The sequence below is a fragment of the Diabrotica virgifera genome, chromosome 7, assembly GCF_917563875.1.
Source record: "Diabrotica virgifera virgifera chromosome 7, PGI_DIABVI_V3a".
NCBI lineage: Eukaryota > Metazoa > Arthropoda > Insecta > Coleoptera > Chrysomelidae > Diabrotica > Diabrotica virgifera.
Window position 1 is genome coordinate 253,817,461 of NC_065449.1, and position 14,778 is coordinate 253,832,238.

General features: G+C 32.8%; 1 protein-coding gene across 9 annotated transcripts in view; it reads right to left on the reverse strand.

Annotated features, from left to right (window-relative positions):
• Positions 1-1,097: 1,097 nt before the first annotated feature.
• Positions 1,098-14,778, reverse strand: part of LOC114330332 (protein unc-13 homolog 4B) — a 136,197-nt gene continuing 122,516 nt past the window's right edge. For all 9 annotated transcript variants that reach the window (XM_028279657.2, XM_028279687.2, XM_028279677.2 and 6 more), the window contains 8 exons: positions 14,538-14,749; positions 12,119-12,193; positions 11,084-11,407; positions 9,269-9,478; positions 8,763-8,924; positions 4,203-4,468; positions 3,070-3,263; positions 1,098-1,874 (listed from right to left, as the gene is read on the reverse strand). In XM_028279657.2, the coding sequence (XP_028135458.2) occupies positions 1,777-1,874; positions 3,070-3,263; positions 4,203-4,468; positions 8,763-8,924; positions 9,269-9,478; positions 11,084-11,407; positions 12,119-12,193; positions 14,538-14,749 (1,541 nt within the window). In that variant the 3' untranslated portion in view covers positions 1,098-1,776. The remainder of the gene's footprint in view (positions 1,875-3,069; positions 3,264-4,202; positions 4,469-8,762; positions 8,925-9,268; positions 9,479-11,083; positions 11,408-12,118; positions 12,194-14,537; positions 14,750-14,778) is intronic.

Sequence of the window (14,778 nt, forward strand, 5' to 3'; positions counted from 1 at the left end):
TGTGGGTTGGTTGGATTTTGCAGATTGCATTTTATTAGATATATTTCCAACAGCAAAAAGAAACCAACCCTCAATATGGCTATTTTTTTTGTAAAAATTTATTAGGATAATTTTGATACTACTATGATAAAATTGCTCTAAAATTAAACTATTGATTAGTGAAGTTATCGTTTAAAAAAATACGACGGAAAATTAAATATATAGAAAAACATAAAAAGTTAATTTTCTCTTAATTTACAAATTGAGGGTTGGTTGCTTTTTGTTTAACATGGCCCAATTATATCTTTGATTTGAATTATTTTTGCCTACTCAAGCGTTAAAATTCCCCTGTATTATCATCTTCCCTCTAACATGTCTATCACATACTTTTAATTCGTCATAAAATGTTTCCGTTGCTGTTTGATGCTTACAGTATACTCAGGTTGTACAAGTTTTTCGTTCTCTATTCTTATCGTTATTGTTAAATCCTTTCTGATACGTATTGTCACTCTTTGATCTGATTTTCGTATCCTTCGTGTATTGCTAAGGCTACACCTTTTTTAGTCTGTTTTCTTTTACTGATCCACTTCAGTAGTTTGACAGTAGAAATCATCTGGCGAATTAGATGGAAGACTTATTTGATCCCCTTCTTCTTTTGGTCTTTTGTATAATTTTTTGAATACAGAAAAAAAGCTGCTATAAACTTTCACAAAACACTTTTTCTAAGCTGTATAAGTACTTATTCCTGGATAGCAACATTTGATTATCTCGATATTTGTAGATTTTCTTGTTATTTTAATAGACTTACACATGTCACTTTGATAAACAAACTGAAAGTCCTAAAAATCGATTTAAAATCAATTTTAAATCTCATTGCGCTGGGTATGATCTCTATTTACATTTCAACAGTGAAATAATCCACTTATTTAGTTTTAAAATGTTTTTGAATAATCAATTCAGTGATCCACCTGTCAAACGACAACTCTTTTAAAGATGGCGGCTGTTACGCCATACGTCAACTATCAACTGTCATGATACCTGTCATTTGTTATATCAAGTTATATACTTACTTGCATGCATAGAAAAATGGTCTAAATATGGGAAATGATACAAAACTATAAAAATACATATTTATTTTTGATCAAATCTAATTTTATTGCGATTATTTCGATATAGTTACAATAAAAAAATATGATTTACATGGTTTTTAAACACAAATAATATACATCGACGCTTAGTATAGCAAGTAATATGACGATACAAGTTAAAAAATAATGGTTACTTACATTGTTTGGCAATAAATTGTTATAATGACGAATTCCAATATAGTACGTATACCGCGCGATTCAGATAAGCAAATATTCAAATAATTTTACAAATCATCGACAAAGTAGATCCCCACAAGAAACGTTTATCCACTATGTAAAATTTTGGTTTATGCGCAGATGTGGCGTACTGAGACAGAATCAGCTGCAATCCGGCAACCGCGCTTTGGCCTTGGTCTCCAATATCTTATTATATCCTACAATGTCAAAATGTCTTAAATCTGCTTCTGAACCTCCATTACAATGAAGATATTGGTTCCGCAGTATAAATTATCTACTAGATGTTTTAAAAATACTTATCAAAAGAAAGTCCTAATATATGATCCCTAATAAAGCGTTGCCAAATATAAAAATGATTCTTGTTGGTAACAATTCATTGCCTTGTTGAGCACTGTCTCTATTAAAACACGGGTGTGACCCTGTCTCTTCTGTAGCTTCGAATCTTAAAGTAAAACAGTCTATTAAGTAAAGATCAGGAGCCCATCCTCTGCTTGAACTTCTTTAAAAATTCTTTGGCTAATTTTTCACCCTGTCTGTGCTCCAAAGCGCGTATTTCGATCGTTTGTAAGCCTGAAAACAAAAAGAAAATATCATAGAGATAATAATTAGAATAGATTTTGTGTCAATAAAATATTAGTTCAACAGGAATAAAAAGAATATTTACAAAATGGGCATTTGAACATATTTTGTCAATCAACAAAAAAACATAGCACCAATAAACCATTGCTGTTGTGCTTATTTTTATTTATACAGGGAGCTGAACTTGTTACGTTTTTCATAAAAAAATTGTTATAACTTTGTAAAAGCCCTATATTAACATAACACACCTTTATATTTTTGTGATGGGAATGTTTGTGAAGAAAATTTCGAATATAAAATAAAATATAGGGTGTTCCATTTAAAAAAAACATAAGTTTGGTTTGCCACTATGTTATCGAACACCCTGTAACATTCTAACTAATTTTGTAATGTGAAGCGCAATGTTAGCTACAATTTTTGTTATCAACTTTTATTGCTATCTATTACTATAGCGGATCTACTGAGCTTTATCACACTCATCAATCACCTTGTATATTGAATTTAAATTATTTTAGGACGAAACATTTTTTTTGTCATTACTTTTTAAACCACAAAAATGTCTGGCAATTATAGTTCATATTTATAATAATGTTTAAAAAGTAATGACAAAATAATTTTTCCTCTTACAATAATTTTAAATTCGATATGTTTACCTGTACAAATGTGCTGCGCAGTAATGAACGCAACCTGTATCAGCAGCCAGATGGCCGGTGCGGTGTTCGAGGAAGCATAGGGAATAATATATTAAAGAACCAGTTGTCTTAAAATAATTTTTTTCCGACGTTGCTAGCTCTTGGTGCATTAGATTTAAAGTTCTACATATTATTTTACTAGGAAAATGGTTATTCCTGACATACAATGTGTCTTAAAAAGTTTTATAAAAATGGAGGAATGTTACATGCTAAAATGTTCAGCAAGACGTGGAAATCCATAATCAAGTATAAACATTTCAGAGCATTATTTCGAAAATAGCAAAAATGAAAAATAATGATTGGTAGCGAAGATAAAATAGGTTTAAACAGTTTTATAAAACTTTCTTGGAACACACTGTATAAATAATCCCACCAATATTAAGCAAGACAACTAAGCTTATCCTCTTCTTTACTGATCAATTAAAATGATTTAATAAACTATAGAACAGACTAAATATTATATATAATAAACTAAATATATGTACTGTACTTACTGCTTTCTGTAGGCCTGTCCAAGGGTAAATGAACTTGAGACAAGTTGGTGATATACTCCGAAGTGTCTTCTATCTCGCTAAACGGCAAGAAAGCCTCGCCGATATACTGATTGTTATATCCCAACAAATCTTTATCTTTGACGCTAAACAGTATTAAAGCATCTTCTATCTGCCTCTGGTCGCAAGTTAAATTGCTACAAATAAAAAGTTAATCATTTAAAAGCTATAAAAAAGAAAATGATGCTGAAGCAATAAATAATTACGAATCCAAATCGATGGAAATCATCTCAAAGTACAATTGTACAGAATTATTTGAAACCGCCAAGTCACTCGGGTAGCGAATCAAAGAGAGGGGACTTCAGTTGAACGCGTTCGTGCAAAGAGTAAACATCCATTTAAAATGCATTGTGCACGAAATCGGTGGTTTTGCGACAATGCCAGATAAAATCGTCGAATAGTTATTAATTTAGGAATACATTAGGATTATTATTATTCAAAATATTATTATTCAATATTATTTCGGTTATTCTTTTTCTCATGATCATCTTTCAGTGCGTCACAGTTTTACGATTTCTTTCTAACGTATTAAATTGTATATGACAGAAAAAAAGGCACGTCGGTGATTACTTCGCTAATTATTTCTAGTTCGGTGATTATTCTAGTTGTCGATAGATGGCGCCATAATAAAAAAATAATTTTTTTTTAATTGGATAATAATATTACAAATATAATCTCTATAATTTATAAGACTATACAAATCAAAGAAAATACCATTTTATATGCAAGAAACACATTTGATTTGTTTTTATTCCAAATTGAAAATAAAATGTGACAACTGTCAGATTTAACTAAAATGTCATGTTAGAATAAATGTCATAAATGTGTATTATCACGGACTTACCTTTTTTCCTATTATTTGTTACGCACTGAAAAATGATCATGAAAAGGACAATATCAGGGGTAGTGTGTCGTTTCACTGGCACCCACTGTGCTTTTAGCGTTTTCGTATCAGAGTAACAAATAAAAAACCGAAAAACTTTTGAAACTTGATTGATCTGACAACGTCGCGTAACCAAAACTTGCGGGCGGTCTGACCTTGGTGGTTTGAGATATTTGTGTCGGCTTGTACTTACAATGTGAATTGTTCGTCGTACAGTGGAAACTGCATCCGGTTGTGGGTTTTAGTCTTCGGTTTCTCTATCCCAATGAACTTGTGCTCGGGTAACAGGTGAACCCGTACGAAGGAATCACAGGATCCGTTCGAATCCATGGCCATCAGGTTTCTGGCGTTCATTACTTCAACGATGAGATCGTTGTCTTGGAATTTGGCTCTAACTGAGATCTCTCCGAATGGAGAATCTTTTGTGTTTTTGAATTTGGCGGTTAAATTTTTGTGTACCTAAAAGAAAATCAGTTTTATTTATTTTGTATCCATAAACAAATCGATTGGGAACGTCCTTAAAAAGTTTTACCACTTATTTATGTCATCACAACCAATTTTATTTTAAATCAGACAAATACAGAATCCTATACAAATAGATCCCAGACGTATAACAGTTATAGTTACTATCAATACCAATGAAATCTTATTTTATTAAAAATAAACCACAACTTTATACTTTGAAATGAGTTTATTTTGACTTTCGATTTCCATTTCGGAAATCATTCTCATAATAGGTATATATAACAGTTTTTTGAAGTTATACTTCTTTAGGCGCGATTGAAAATTATATCTAATATATATTGGAATCAAACTGCCAAGGTAAGAGTTGACAACCAGGACACCCAAGATATCAAAATACAGAGAGGAGTCCGTCAGGGTTGCGTGCTGTCTCCACTACTTTTCAATGTCTACAGTGAAGCGGTATTTCAAGAAGCGCTCTCAAATTCAATAGAAGGTATATCTATCAATGGAGAAGTTTTAAACAACTTACGTTTTGCAGACGATACAGTAATAATAACAGATAACAACAATGATTTATAGAACGTTATGCAACGCCTTAATGAACGCTGTCATGAGTACGGACTGAAGATGAATTTAAAGAAAACTAAATGCATGATCATAACTAAATCAGCACAAGTAAACATCCAATTAACTATTGAAGATACTGTGATTGAGAGTGTGGATAACTACAAATACTTAGGAACATGGATAACATCAAATGTAGACCAAACCAAAGAAATTAAGACACGTATTGAAATAGCACGTGCATCATTCATTAAACTTAAAAAGTTTCTTTGTTGTCGGGATATAAGATTAGAACTACGTCTAAGGATGCTTCGATGTTATGTGTTCTCTACTCTTCTTTACGGCTTGGAAGCGTGGACGTTGAAACAAGCCCATTTGAATAAGTTGGCCGCCTTTGAATTTTGGTGTTACAGAAGAATCCTACGAATATCATGGATTCAAAGAATGTCGAACGTGGAAGTAACTAGAAGGATAGGAAATCAACCGGAAATAATACTAACTATCAAAAGACGAAAACTTGAGTACTTGGGACATGTGATGAGAGGGCAAAAATACTCATTATTACAACTTGTTATGCAAGGCAAAATCCGAGGAAAGCGAAATGTGGGAAGACGAAGAACATCCTGGCTTAAAAACTTACGGGAATGGTTCGAATGCAGTAGTGCAGAGCTATTTAGAGCGGCAGTCAACAGGGTCCGCATTGCTATGATGATTTCCAACCTTCGATAGAAGATGGAACTTACAGAAGAAGAAGGCGCGATTGAGAGTAAATTTTTTCATAAATCTGCGCGCATGCGCACACAGACAGTATGGCGTTTAGTTGCTAATCTTTCAAATTATGTATCAGCGCAAATAGGCCATTAAAATAATATATTAGTGTTTTTTAGTGAATGTACCTATTATTTATTATAATTTTGTGTCTTTGGATTTGTCTTCCTTGGGCGTAAAATAATAAAAGATCTATTTTTATATTTCACTTGTCACCGTGATGTGTAATTATGTATATCTGAAACGTCAGTAACATGCGCCTTGATGGCCTGGTTGGTAGAGCATTAGACCAGAGATCGAGAAATCGCGAGATTGCGGGTTCAAATCCCGGACGATTCATACTTTTTTCTTTTTTTTTTAATATTTGGCATTGTTTAATTTTTGGTTAATTTTTGGTAATTATTGTTAATTTTTTGTATTGTAACTGTTAAGTATATTTATTTCGTTCAAATTATACACTGTGTCCGTAAAGTATGGAACAAATTCTTTTTTAGCTAAACAGAGCATTTTAAGAAATAATCCTGAAACACGTCGATTTTAGATTTTAATTTACCATATTTTAAAATAATATTCTAATATACAGGGTGAATTACTTTCGAGTAGTGACGTTACCGTCATGTTTTTTAAATAGAACACCCCCATTTTGTCTCAATTTTCGGATTACTCTAGCTGAGCTGATTCCAAAAATTTATCACATGTTGATTCAAATTGGTACAGGGTGGACAAAAATACAATAGTTTTGTGTGTGTTCATAAAGTAACGCGTTAGTTAATATAACAATATTATCAAAAATACTTATTGTATTTTTGAGATTTTAATTAATTTTTGATTTTAATTAATTTTTGATATTGTTTAATTTAATATTTTAATTTAATATCAAAAATTAATTAAAATTTAATATTATGACACACACAAAACTATTTTATTTTTGTCCACCCTGTACCAATTTGAATCAACATGTGATACATTTTTGGAATCAGCTCAGCTAAAGTAATCCGAAAATTGAGACAAAATGGGGGTGTTCCATTAAGAAAAAATGACGGTGACGTCATTACTCGAAAATAATTCACCCTGTATATTAGAATATTATTTTAAAATACGGTAAATTAAAATCAAAAATCGACGTATTTCAGGATTATTTCTTAAAATGCTCTGTTGAGCTAAAAAAGAATTTGTTCCATACTTTACGGACACAGTGTATAATAGAAGTATAACTTCTTACGTGCGTACAAAGTACACACACTTTCTTTATTTTTATTTTTTTAATGGCTTTGGATAACTCGATCCTTTTAGCCACGATAACGTATTTGATCACTTGAATTTGTTAATATGTATTGACCTGTTGCATTTGTTAACCATATAGTACTTCGCATAGATATAAATTAAAATATATTTGAAAAAGCTACAATTTTACTAAAAAAATAATTTTATTAACGTTTCGACGTTAATAAAATCATTTTTATTAACTATCTTTCAATAAAGTCGTCCCAGGAACGCAACTCATAAATATTGGCAATATCATTTTAAAGTCTTCTACTTTAAAATGTATAATATATGTCTGAATTGCCGTTACAAATAAGTCAGATTAAATAAATTATTAGAAGAATTCTTTTTCTAAGCAAGAACATTTTTGTTTAATTCAATAATATTTTTTTTTTATTTTGACAACGGCATCCGATTTGGACGTCGAAACGTTAATAAAATCATTTTTTTAGTAAAATTGTGGCTTATTTCCCATCAAAACTGTGGCATTGCAAAAATGCCACAAGAAAATAGCTTCAGAACAACATTAAAAATATATTGTAAACATCAGTATCACAAGAAACAGTATATTGACAAGAGACCAAACTTTCATTCGTTACATTCAGGGCCCTAACCCATATAACAGTTGCATTTCCATTATGTGCTGGTAGAATAATTATGGAGTCATCATCTTTTAAAATTCTTACAGCTCTTAGTTCCTCTTCGCTCATTTTCTGTTTAATTTTATTAGACTTTTCCAATTCAATTTTACATAGTACTCTATAGTCTTTATCGTCAGCTGGTAAATGCTGAGAAATTTTCTCCACTTCCTGATGAGTAACATCAAAGTTTAATAGTTTTTGTATTTTGAGAATGACTTCCGAAGTGGATATCCAAACGTCAAAATAAACTTATTTTAAAGTAAATTTGTGGCTTATTTTTAATAAACATAGTAATGAGTAAGACTGGCATGGACAAGATTTGGAAACTAAGAACCTCAATCCTCGAGAAGCAAAGTGTTCAAACAGTGCCTCCTTCGCACTGGCAAGTCTAGGCAAAATGAAAACGTAGCCAAACAGACAGGGCAATGTGAGGTATTCAACTGTCGGATATAAAGAGGAACGATTGGGTAAGATCAAAAACAAAAGTCGAGGATATCACAAGAAAAACTCAAATGGAGCTTCGTAGGCCACACTGCTAGACAAAAAGACCAACGTTGGAGCGCAACAATACAACATTGGAGACCTTACAAAGGTAGACGACCAAAAGAAAGACCACAGATGAGATGAGTAGATGACACCATAGCCAGAATAAACTAGAAATATGTTGCTCAGGATAGAGATCGATGGAAGAAGTTGGAAGAGGCCTTTGCTAAAAAATGGACGATAGAAGGCTAAGAAGAAACGTAATAGTGTACATATGTTTTCTCCCTCTTTACTACTGTCCTAAACAGGAAGACTTCTGCATGTTTTCTTCCTAGATGCAATTAACCGTTTTTCATTGATTACTAGAACCATTATTTACTAATATATTTATTATATTGAGAAATACGAATAGCCAATATATGCAAATGTAATAGAGATACTGCAGGAAAAGAAAAGAAAATCATCGGCAAATGAGTAGTTAACTGACAAGAACAAAAAAATGCCCATATACTTGATAAATCTAAAGAAAGCATTCGACAGTATCAACATCTACGTTATTTATTACTTACTTCGTGAATTAAATCAGTAGTTTCTAGTCCGTGTACCCTTAACGTTTGTTCAGTTCTGGTCAGAGCATCACAGCTATCACAGTCATTGGGATTCTTGAACGAACCCAACATTAGGTTTAAGGTTTTATGGAGGTTGGCGAAAAATGAAGGTGGTCGTCGTTTCTAAAACAATAAAATTTATATGAGAACGCTCCAATCAATGACGTATTCATCATTTGTTTGTTAATGTGAAAACCAAATTCATTTTTAATTTTTGAGTGCCCTATTTGTTGTCTCACTTTTCAGGTAAGTCATTTTTGAAATGTATATTGTTTTATAAACATTAATCTGTTGATAGTCAGTGAAACCGTTTAGTTTATTTAATAAATAACTTATTATACACCATAGTGAATACTTTACAATTTCAATTATTGATATTATCCGTTAATAAAACACGAATGAATCAGTTTCGAATACTCTTCAACTTCAAGAGTATTATGTTATTGTGGTATGTACATTTTACTTACGTCTACATTAGTTTGTATGATGTCCTCCAAAGTGTCGGCCAGCATATTCCAAACGATCTCCAACGTCCTATTGAAATTTTCGTCGTTCAGTTCTCGGTGTAAAGTACACAAATTATTGTCCACGTACATCATTAGCCTGTCCATACTATTAGAGTCCTGATCGCATAGCTCTGCTCCTTCTATCAGAAGCCGTTTCATAGATGGCGCCATCTACGGAAAGGTTATAATAAAAGTACTTTTTTCTATTAAAAATTAGTGAATATATATTTTGGCATCTAACAAACAAACCGCAAAAGATCGTGGCTCGTCAACAAGCTAGCGGTGTTGTCATCTTATCAAGCATTATGTACATCATACTACATTTCAATGCATATTTCAAAGAGAAAATTCAAAAACTGGACATTAATGAAATGGTAGGGGAGCCCAAGCGGGGATTTTTGCAGTTACTCGAGCGCGTCAGATTAGCATATGGGGAGAAACCTGGTACCCTGAAGATGTACCTCTACCATATATTGACTCTTAACACAGGGGAGTTCGTTAAGGGGGGCCCGAAAAAAAATATATATCCTTAAAAATACTCGATATTGTCAGATTAAGATATGGTAAATTAAGTACATGCAAGAGTGTCTAATTCAAAAATTTGACGATTTGAGCCGGGCGTAAGGAAATGGGCGAGTCCCAAAGTTTCACAAGAAAAAAGCGAATATTTCGCGAAATGAATGACAGATCGAAAAACTAAAAAATATGTGCTCAATATTTTTTAAAAATCTATCGAATGATACCAAACACGACTTCCCACGGAGAGGGGTGGGGGGTAAATTTAATATTTTAAATACGAATCCCGCGATATTTTGCGAAATGAACATCAGATCGAAAAACTGTAAAATACACTTATTCAATACTTCCGAAAAATCTATCGAATGGCACCAAACACGACCCCCCACGAAAGTGATGTTGGGGGTTACTTTAAAATCTTAAATAGGAGCCCCCATTTTTTACTGCAGATTTAGATTCCTTACGTAAAAATAATTATTCGAAACATTTTTTCGAATTATGGATAGATGACGTTATAATCGGAAAAAACGATTATTGGAAATGGAAAATTAAATTAAAAAATGGCAAGCGCCCACTAAAATGGAAAACTTTACTTAACTTTTTTTGGTTTTAGGACCTATTGTTCACAACCCAATAGGTCCCCATAACGCTCGAGTGACTGCACATTTAGCATACTTTGCTCCCCTACCAAAACAAACAGGCGGATCTCACAACGACGAACTCAACAAAGAAAAACGGACATGATTATGGATTTAAAAATAAGGGCACAAGAGAGATCTGAATAGAAGGACATAGCCAGCTAGGCAAAGACCCATCCAGGGTTGTGATGCCAAAAGAAGAAGAAGAAATCTTTCAGAAACAGGACATTTACATTTAATAAGCTAGCCACTTTTTTCAGGACAATTCACTACTTTTCTGGTTCAAAGTATTAATAAGGAAAAAGAGAAAAAGACTAAGTGTGCAATCGAATAACACATAAAACGACATTAAAATATCATTTTACATCCCGTTTCGTTCGTTTCAATCCGAGACTGTAGGCGTCGGAGTATCCTGGTTCAGTCAGGGAGAGAGAGAGAGAGTCAGACTACTGAAGAGGGGCAAAAAAGTCTCGAAACCGGTATAGACGCCTGCTGCACTCTCTGATTGAATATAAATTGAAAATGTTTGTACATTTTTAATGTTTAAAGAGAGAAAAGTTATTATTATTAGATTGTTTATTAAATAGTTTGACTATTTTTGGTAGTTGAATGGTTAATTTACCTTGTTTACTACTGTTTCCAGCAACTCTATGATTTTATTCCTGACGGTATCGATGGCATTAGCGATGACGTTCTCCAAGGTTTGTTCGCACCTCTGTCCGTCCAACGGACTTTTCAAATCACAGATTTTTTCAATAACTTCAGTCATTCCGAGGTCTCTCGTAAACGGCTCCAGCGTTTCCCGAACGTAGTCGATGTTGTTGATGGCCAAACACCATTCGTTGGTCACTTCGAACCTCTTCTCGTAGATGTCTTGGGTGTCTCCCAAGCCGTCCACGCGAGCTGCCATCTTGTCCGCGTAGAACACGGAACATCTACATATATCCTGCAAAAAAGTGAAGAATATCGATATAAAAATATATGAAACTAGATGAGAAAGGTTAAATACTTGAACTGAAGATAGATGTGCAATGGAAAAAGGTGTGTACGTGTTAGGAGGAGAAAATAGATGAGTGGGTGGAAGAAGATATATGAGAAGAGTGAAGCTAGAAATAAGGGAGAAGTAGCTGGACAAGAAGATAGAAGAAAGAGAACAAAGAGGTGAAATGAGAATGGAGGAGGAAGGAAAGGAAAAGGAAAACAAAAAAAAAGGAGTTTGACAAAAGTGAGAGGAACATAAATGGAAAAACTCTGCGAAAGATGTCAAAACTCGAAGAAGAGTGTCACGAAGAGTGATATACATACTTAAAAAACCAGAAGGGATATACGAAGTAAATAAAAACTGGAAGAGAGGGGTGAAAGCAAATGAAAATTGGTAAAAATTAGAAGTGAGAAGACAATATGATAAGGATTAGGATGGAGTAAATAAAAGACTAGAAAAATATTTGTACGTAAACCAAATATGTAAATGGAGGAAAGCAAGAAGGTAAATGAAAACAGCACGCTAGAACAAAAGATAAATAAGATGCAGAAGCGTAGAAACAAAAAGAAAAATTCAGAAAAAATGAAAACGAAGGTAGATAAGGGTGAGTAGGCCAAAAAGACGGTAGTGTGAAGAATAATGAATTACTGATTGATTAAAATAAATAATACTTACATCGATTATTTTGGCTATGAAAGTATAACAACTTTCTACGTCAGGCCAATTCAGCTGTTGCCAGAAAACTTTTACCTGAAATTTACATAAAAATAACTTGTAACTCTTAACTTCTTAATCGCTTAATATTTTAAGTAACTTCTCATGATCTGCTGCATAATCATAATCATCATTCTTCATAATCAATAAAAACGGCAAAGACATATGTATTTACATTGATCTCGACATTTCTGTAGCAAAATATTCAGTGCAAAAAGTGTTTATCAATAGACTAAGAGCCGCTATAGGTGAAATTTCTTAATCATTTTAGGCACGATGGGACCCTATAACTTAAATAGTAGAACCTAAAAGAAAACGTTTGAGTACTGTGCCGTCACTTTTCAGTGGCACATGCGTCGACAGTGGCGCGTCAAACTTTCCACTTATGGACGGGATAAATAAATTAAAAGTTAACAGAACTTACTAACAGAATTAATTTTTTTTTATTTTTCTAAGTTCTATGTGATTAACACATAGGATTCATGGTGATTCTAACCCACCACCCCCTTCCCCCTGCCCCCACCATCAAAAACTTCATTTTTCGTTTTTATTTTTTTTTTGGTGGGATGCAATCAATTTTAAAATTTCAAAAAATTCACACGCATAGTTGAGGCTTTTATAAAACATGTCTATTTTTTATAGACCCATAGGTAGAGTGTACATAACCTCAAAAAATTAAAAGAAATTTTTTTTTCAACAAAGCGTATAACTTTTTTTGAGGAATAGCTGCCGGCCTAATTTTTTCTTAATCTTGTGCGTTTTATCAAACACTATATTTTAAATTTTTTTCAGATTTTTCCGTAAGTCTCCCCACCTTCAAAAATCCAAAAAACTGTTTTTTGGGGGTTTTGTGGGATTTTCCCTATTTTGTAGACTTCATAATATATCAAATCAATTTTGTTTTTATAGGTTATATGTAACTTGAAGTAACTGAGTTCTTTAGAATATTTAAAAATCAGAAAAACACGTTCAAACCCCCCAAAACCCCCTTAAAAACAGTTTTTTGGATTTTTGAAGGTGACCAACGTTACAGAAAAATCTGAAAAAAATTAGAAATATAGTGTTTGATAAAATACACAAGACTAAGAAAAAATTAGATCTGCAGCTTTCCCCAAAAAAAAGTTATATACTTTTTTTCAAAAAAAAAATTTTAAAATTTTTTTGAGGTTATGTACACACAACCTACAGGTCTATAAAAAATAGACGTGTTTTATAAAACCCTTAACTATGCGTGTAAATTTTTTGAAATTTTAAAATTGATTGCATCCCACCAAAAAAAAAAAATAAAATCGAAAAATAAAGTTTTTGATGGTGGGGGCAGGGAGAAGGGGGTGGTGGGTTAAAATTACGATGAATCTTATGTCTTAATCACATAAAACTTAAAAAAATGAAAAAAATTAAATTCTGGTAATTAGGGAGGGTATTTTTTAATTTATGTATCCCGTCCATAAGTGGAAAGCTTGATGCGCCACTGTAGACGCATGTGCCACTGAAAAGTGACGGCACAGTGTTCAAACGTTTTCTTTTAAGTTCTACTATTTAAGTTATAGGGTCCCGTCGTGCCTAAAATGATTAAGAATTTTCACCTATAGCGGCTCTTAGTCTATACTGCTTTTAATACGCAGGAATAACTGTAAAGTGTGATTTTTAAGAGATATTTATAGTCGCAATGCTGTTTCGGACATTGTTTTTTTTTTGGTAAAGCTATGAATTCATATTTCAACCAGCATTCTGGGATTTTACCAGTTGAGTACACACGATAGACAAGTTTAACCAACATTTTAATGTTTTCTTCATTAATTAGTTTTAACATATCTGCCAAGATGTTGTCAAGACCAACAGCTTTTCTGGCCTTTGCCAACTTTACACTACGTTTTTACCTTTACCTTTTTACTTCCTTTACTAGTTCTGATCCTTCGTTTTTATGTAATGTCTGTGGTTCTTCTGGTGTGACGTCATTAAATAGTTTATTTATGTTCGTAACCAAGTTGTCCGAATTTCTTCTTCATTTATTATCATTTTTTTTAATATAAAATTGTATGAGGAGTTTTCTTATGATATAGGCCAACTCCTTCCCTGTTTTTTTGAACATATTGAATCCGTCGTGTTTGTATTCTAATATAATCCTAGAAGTCTACCTTGAAACATCACAAATGTGGTTTGAATTCAAGTCTAATTAATCTATTTCGTGTAATTTCACGTTAGCTTAATTTTTACCTTCGAAAAACTGCATATTGCAATCATCTGAAGAAGGTCTTCTTTTCATAACAATAAATTTGATACCTCAGCACACATTTTTGCACAAAGAAAAAGAAACATCAGCGTCATATTGTGGGGATCATTTGGCAACGAGTATATATTTTTTATAAAAGTAATTTACCTGATAAAAAATGGTCAACGTATCCACAGCCGAAGAGCTGTATTTGACCGTATTGTCGACGTGAACCAGCTGATCTAACTCCACGGCTTTTTCGATCCTTTGCAAGGCTTTGTAGACCGCAATGTCTAACCACTGAGCCACACCTCCGTGGAACCATTCATGGAAGTTTTTAATATGAAAACTATCACAGTCTGCAGGGCACAAACCAACTCCTAAGAAGAGGAAAATATTGGCTTGAAAA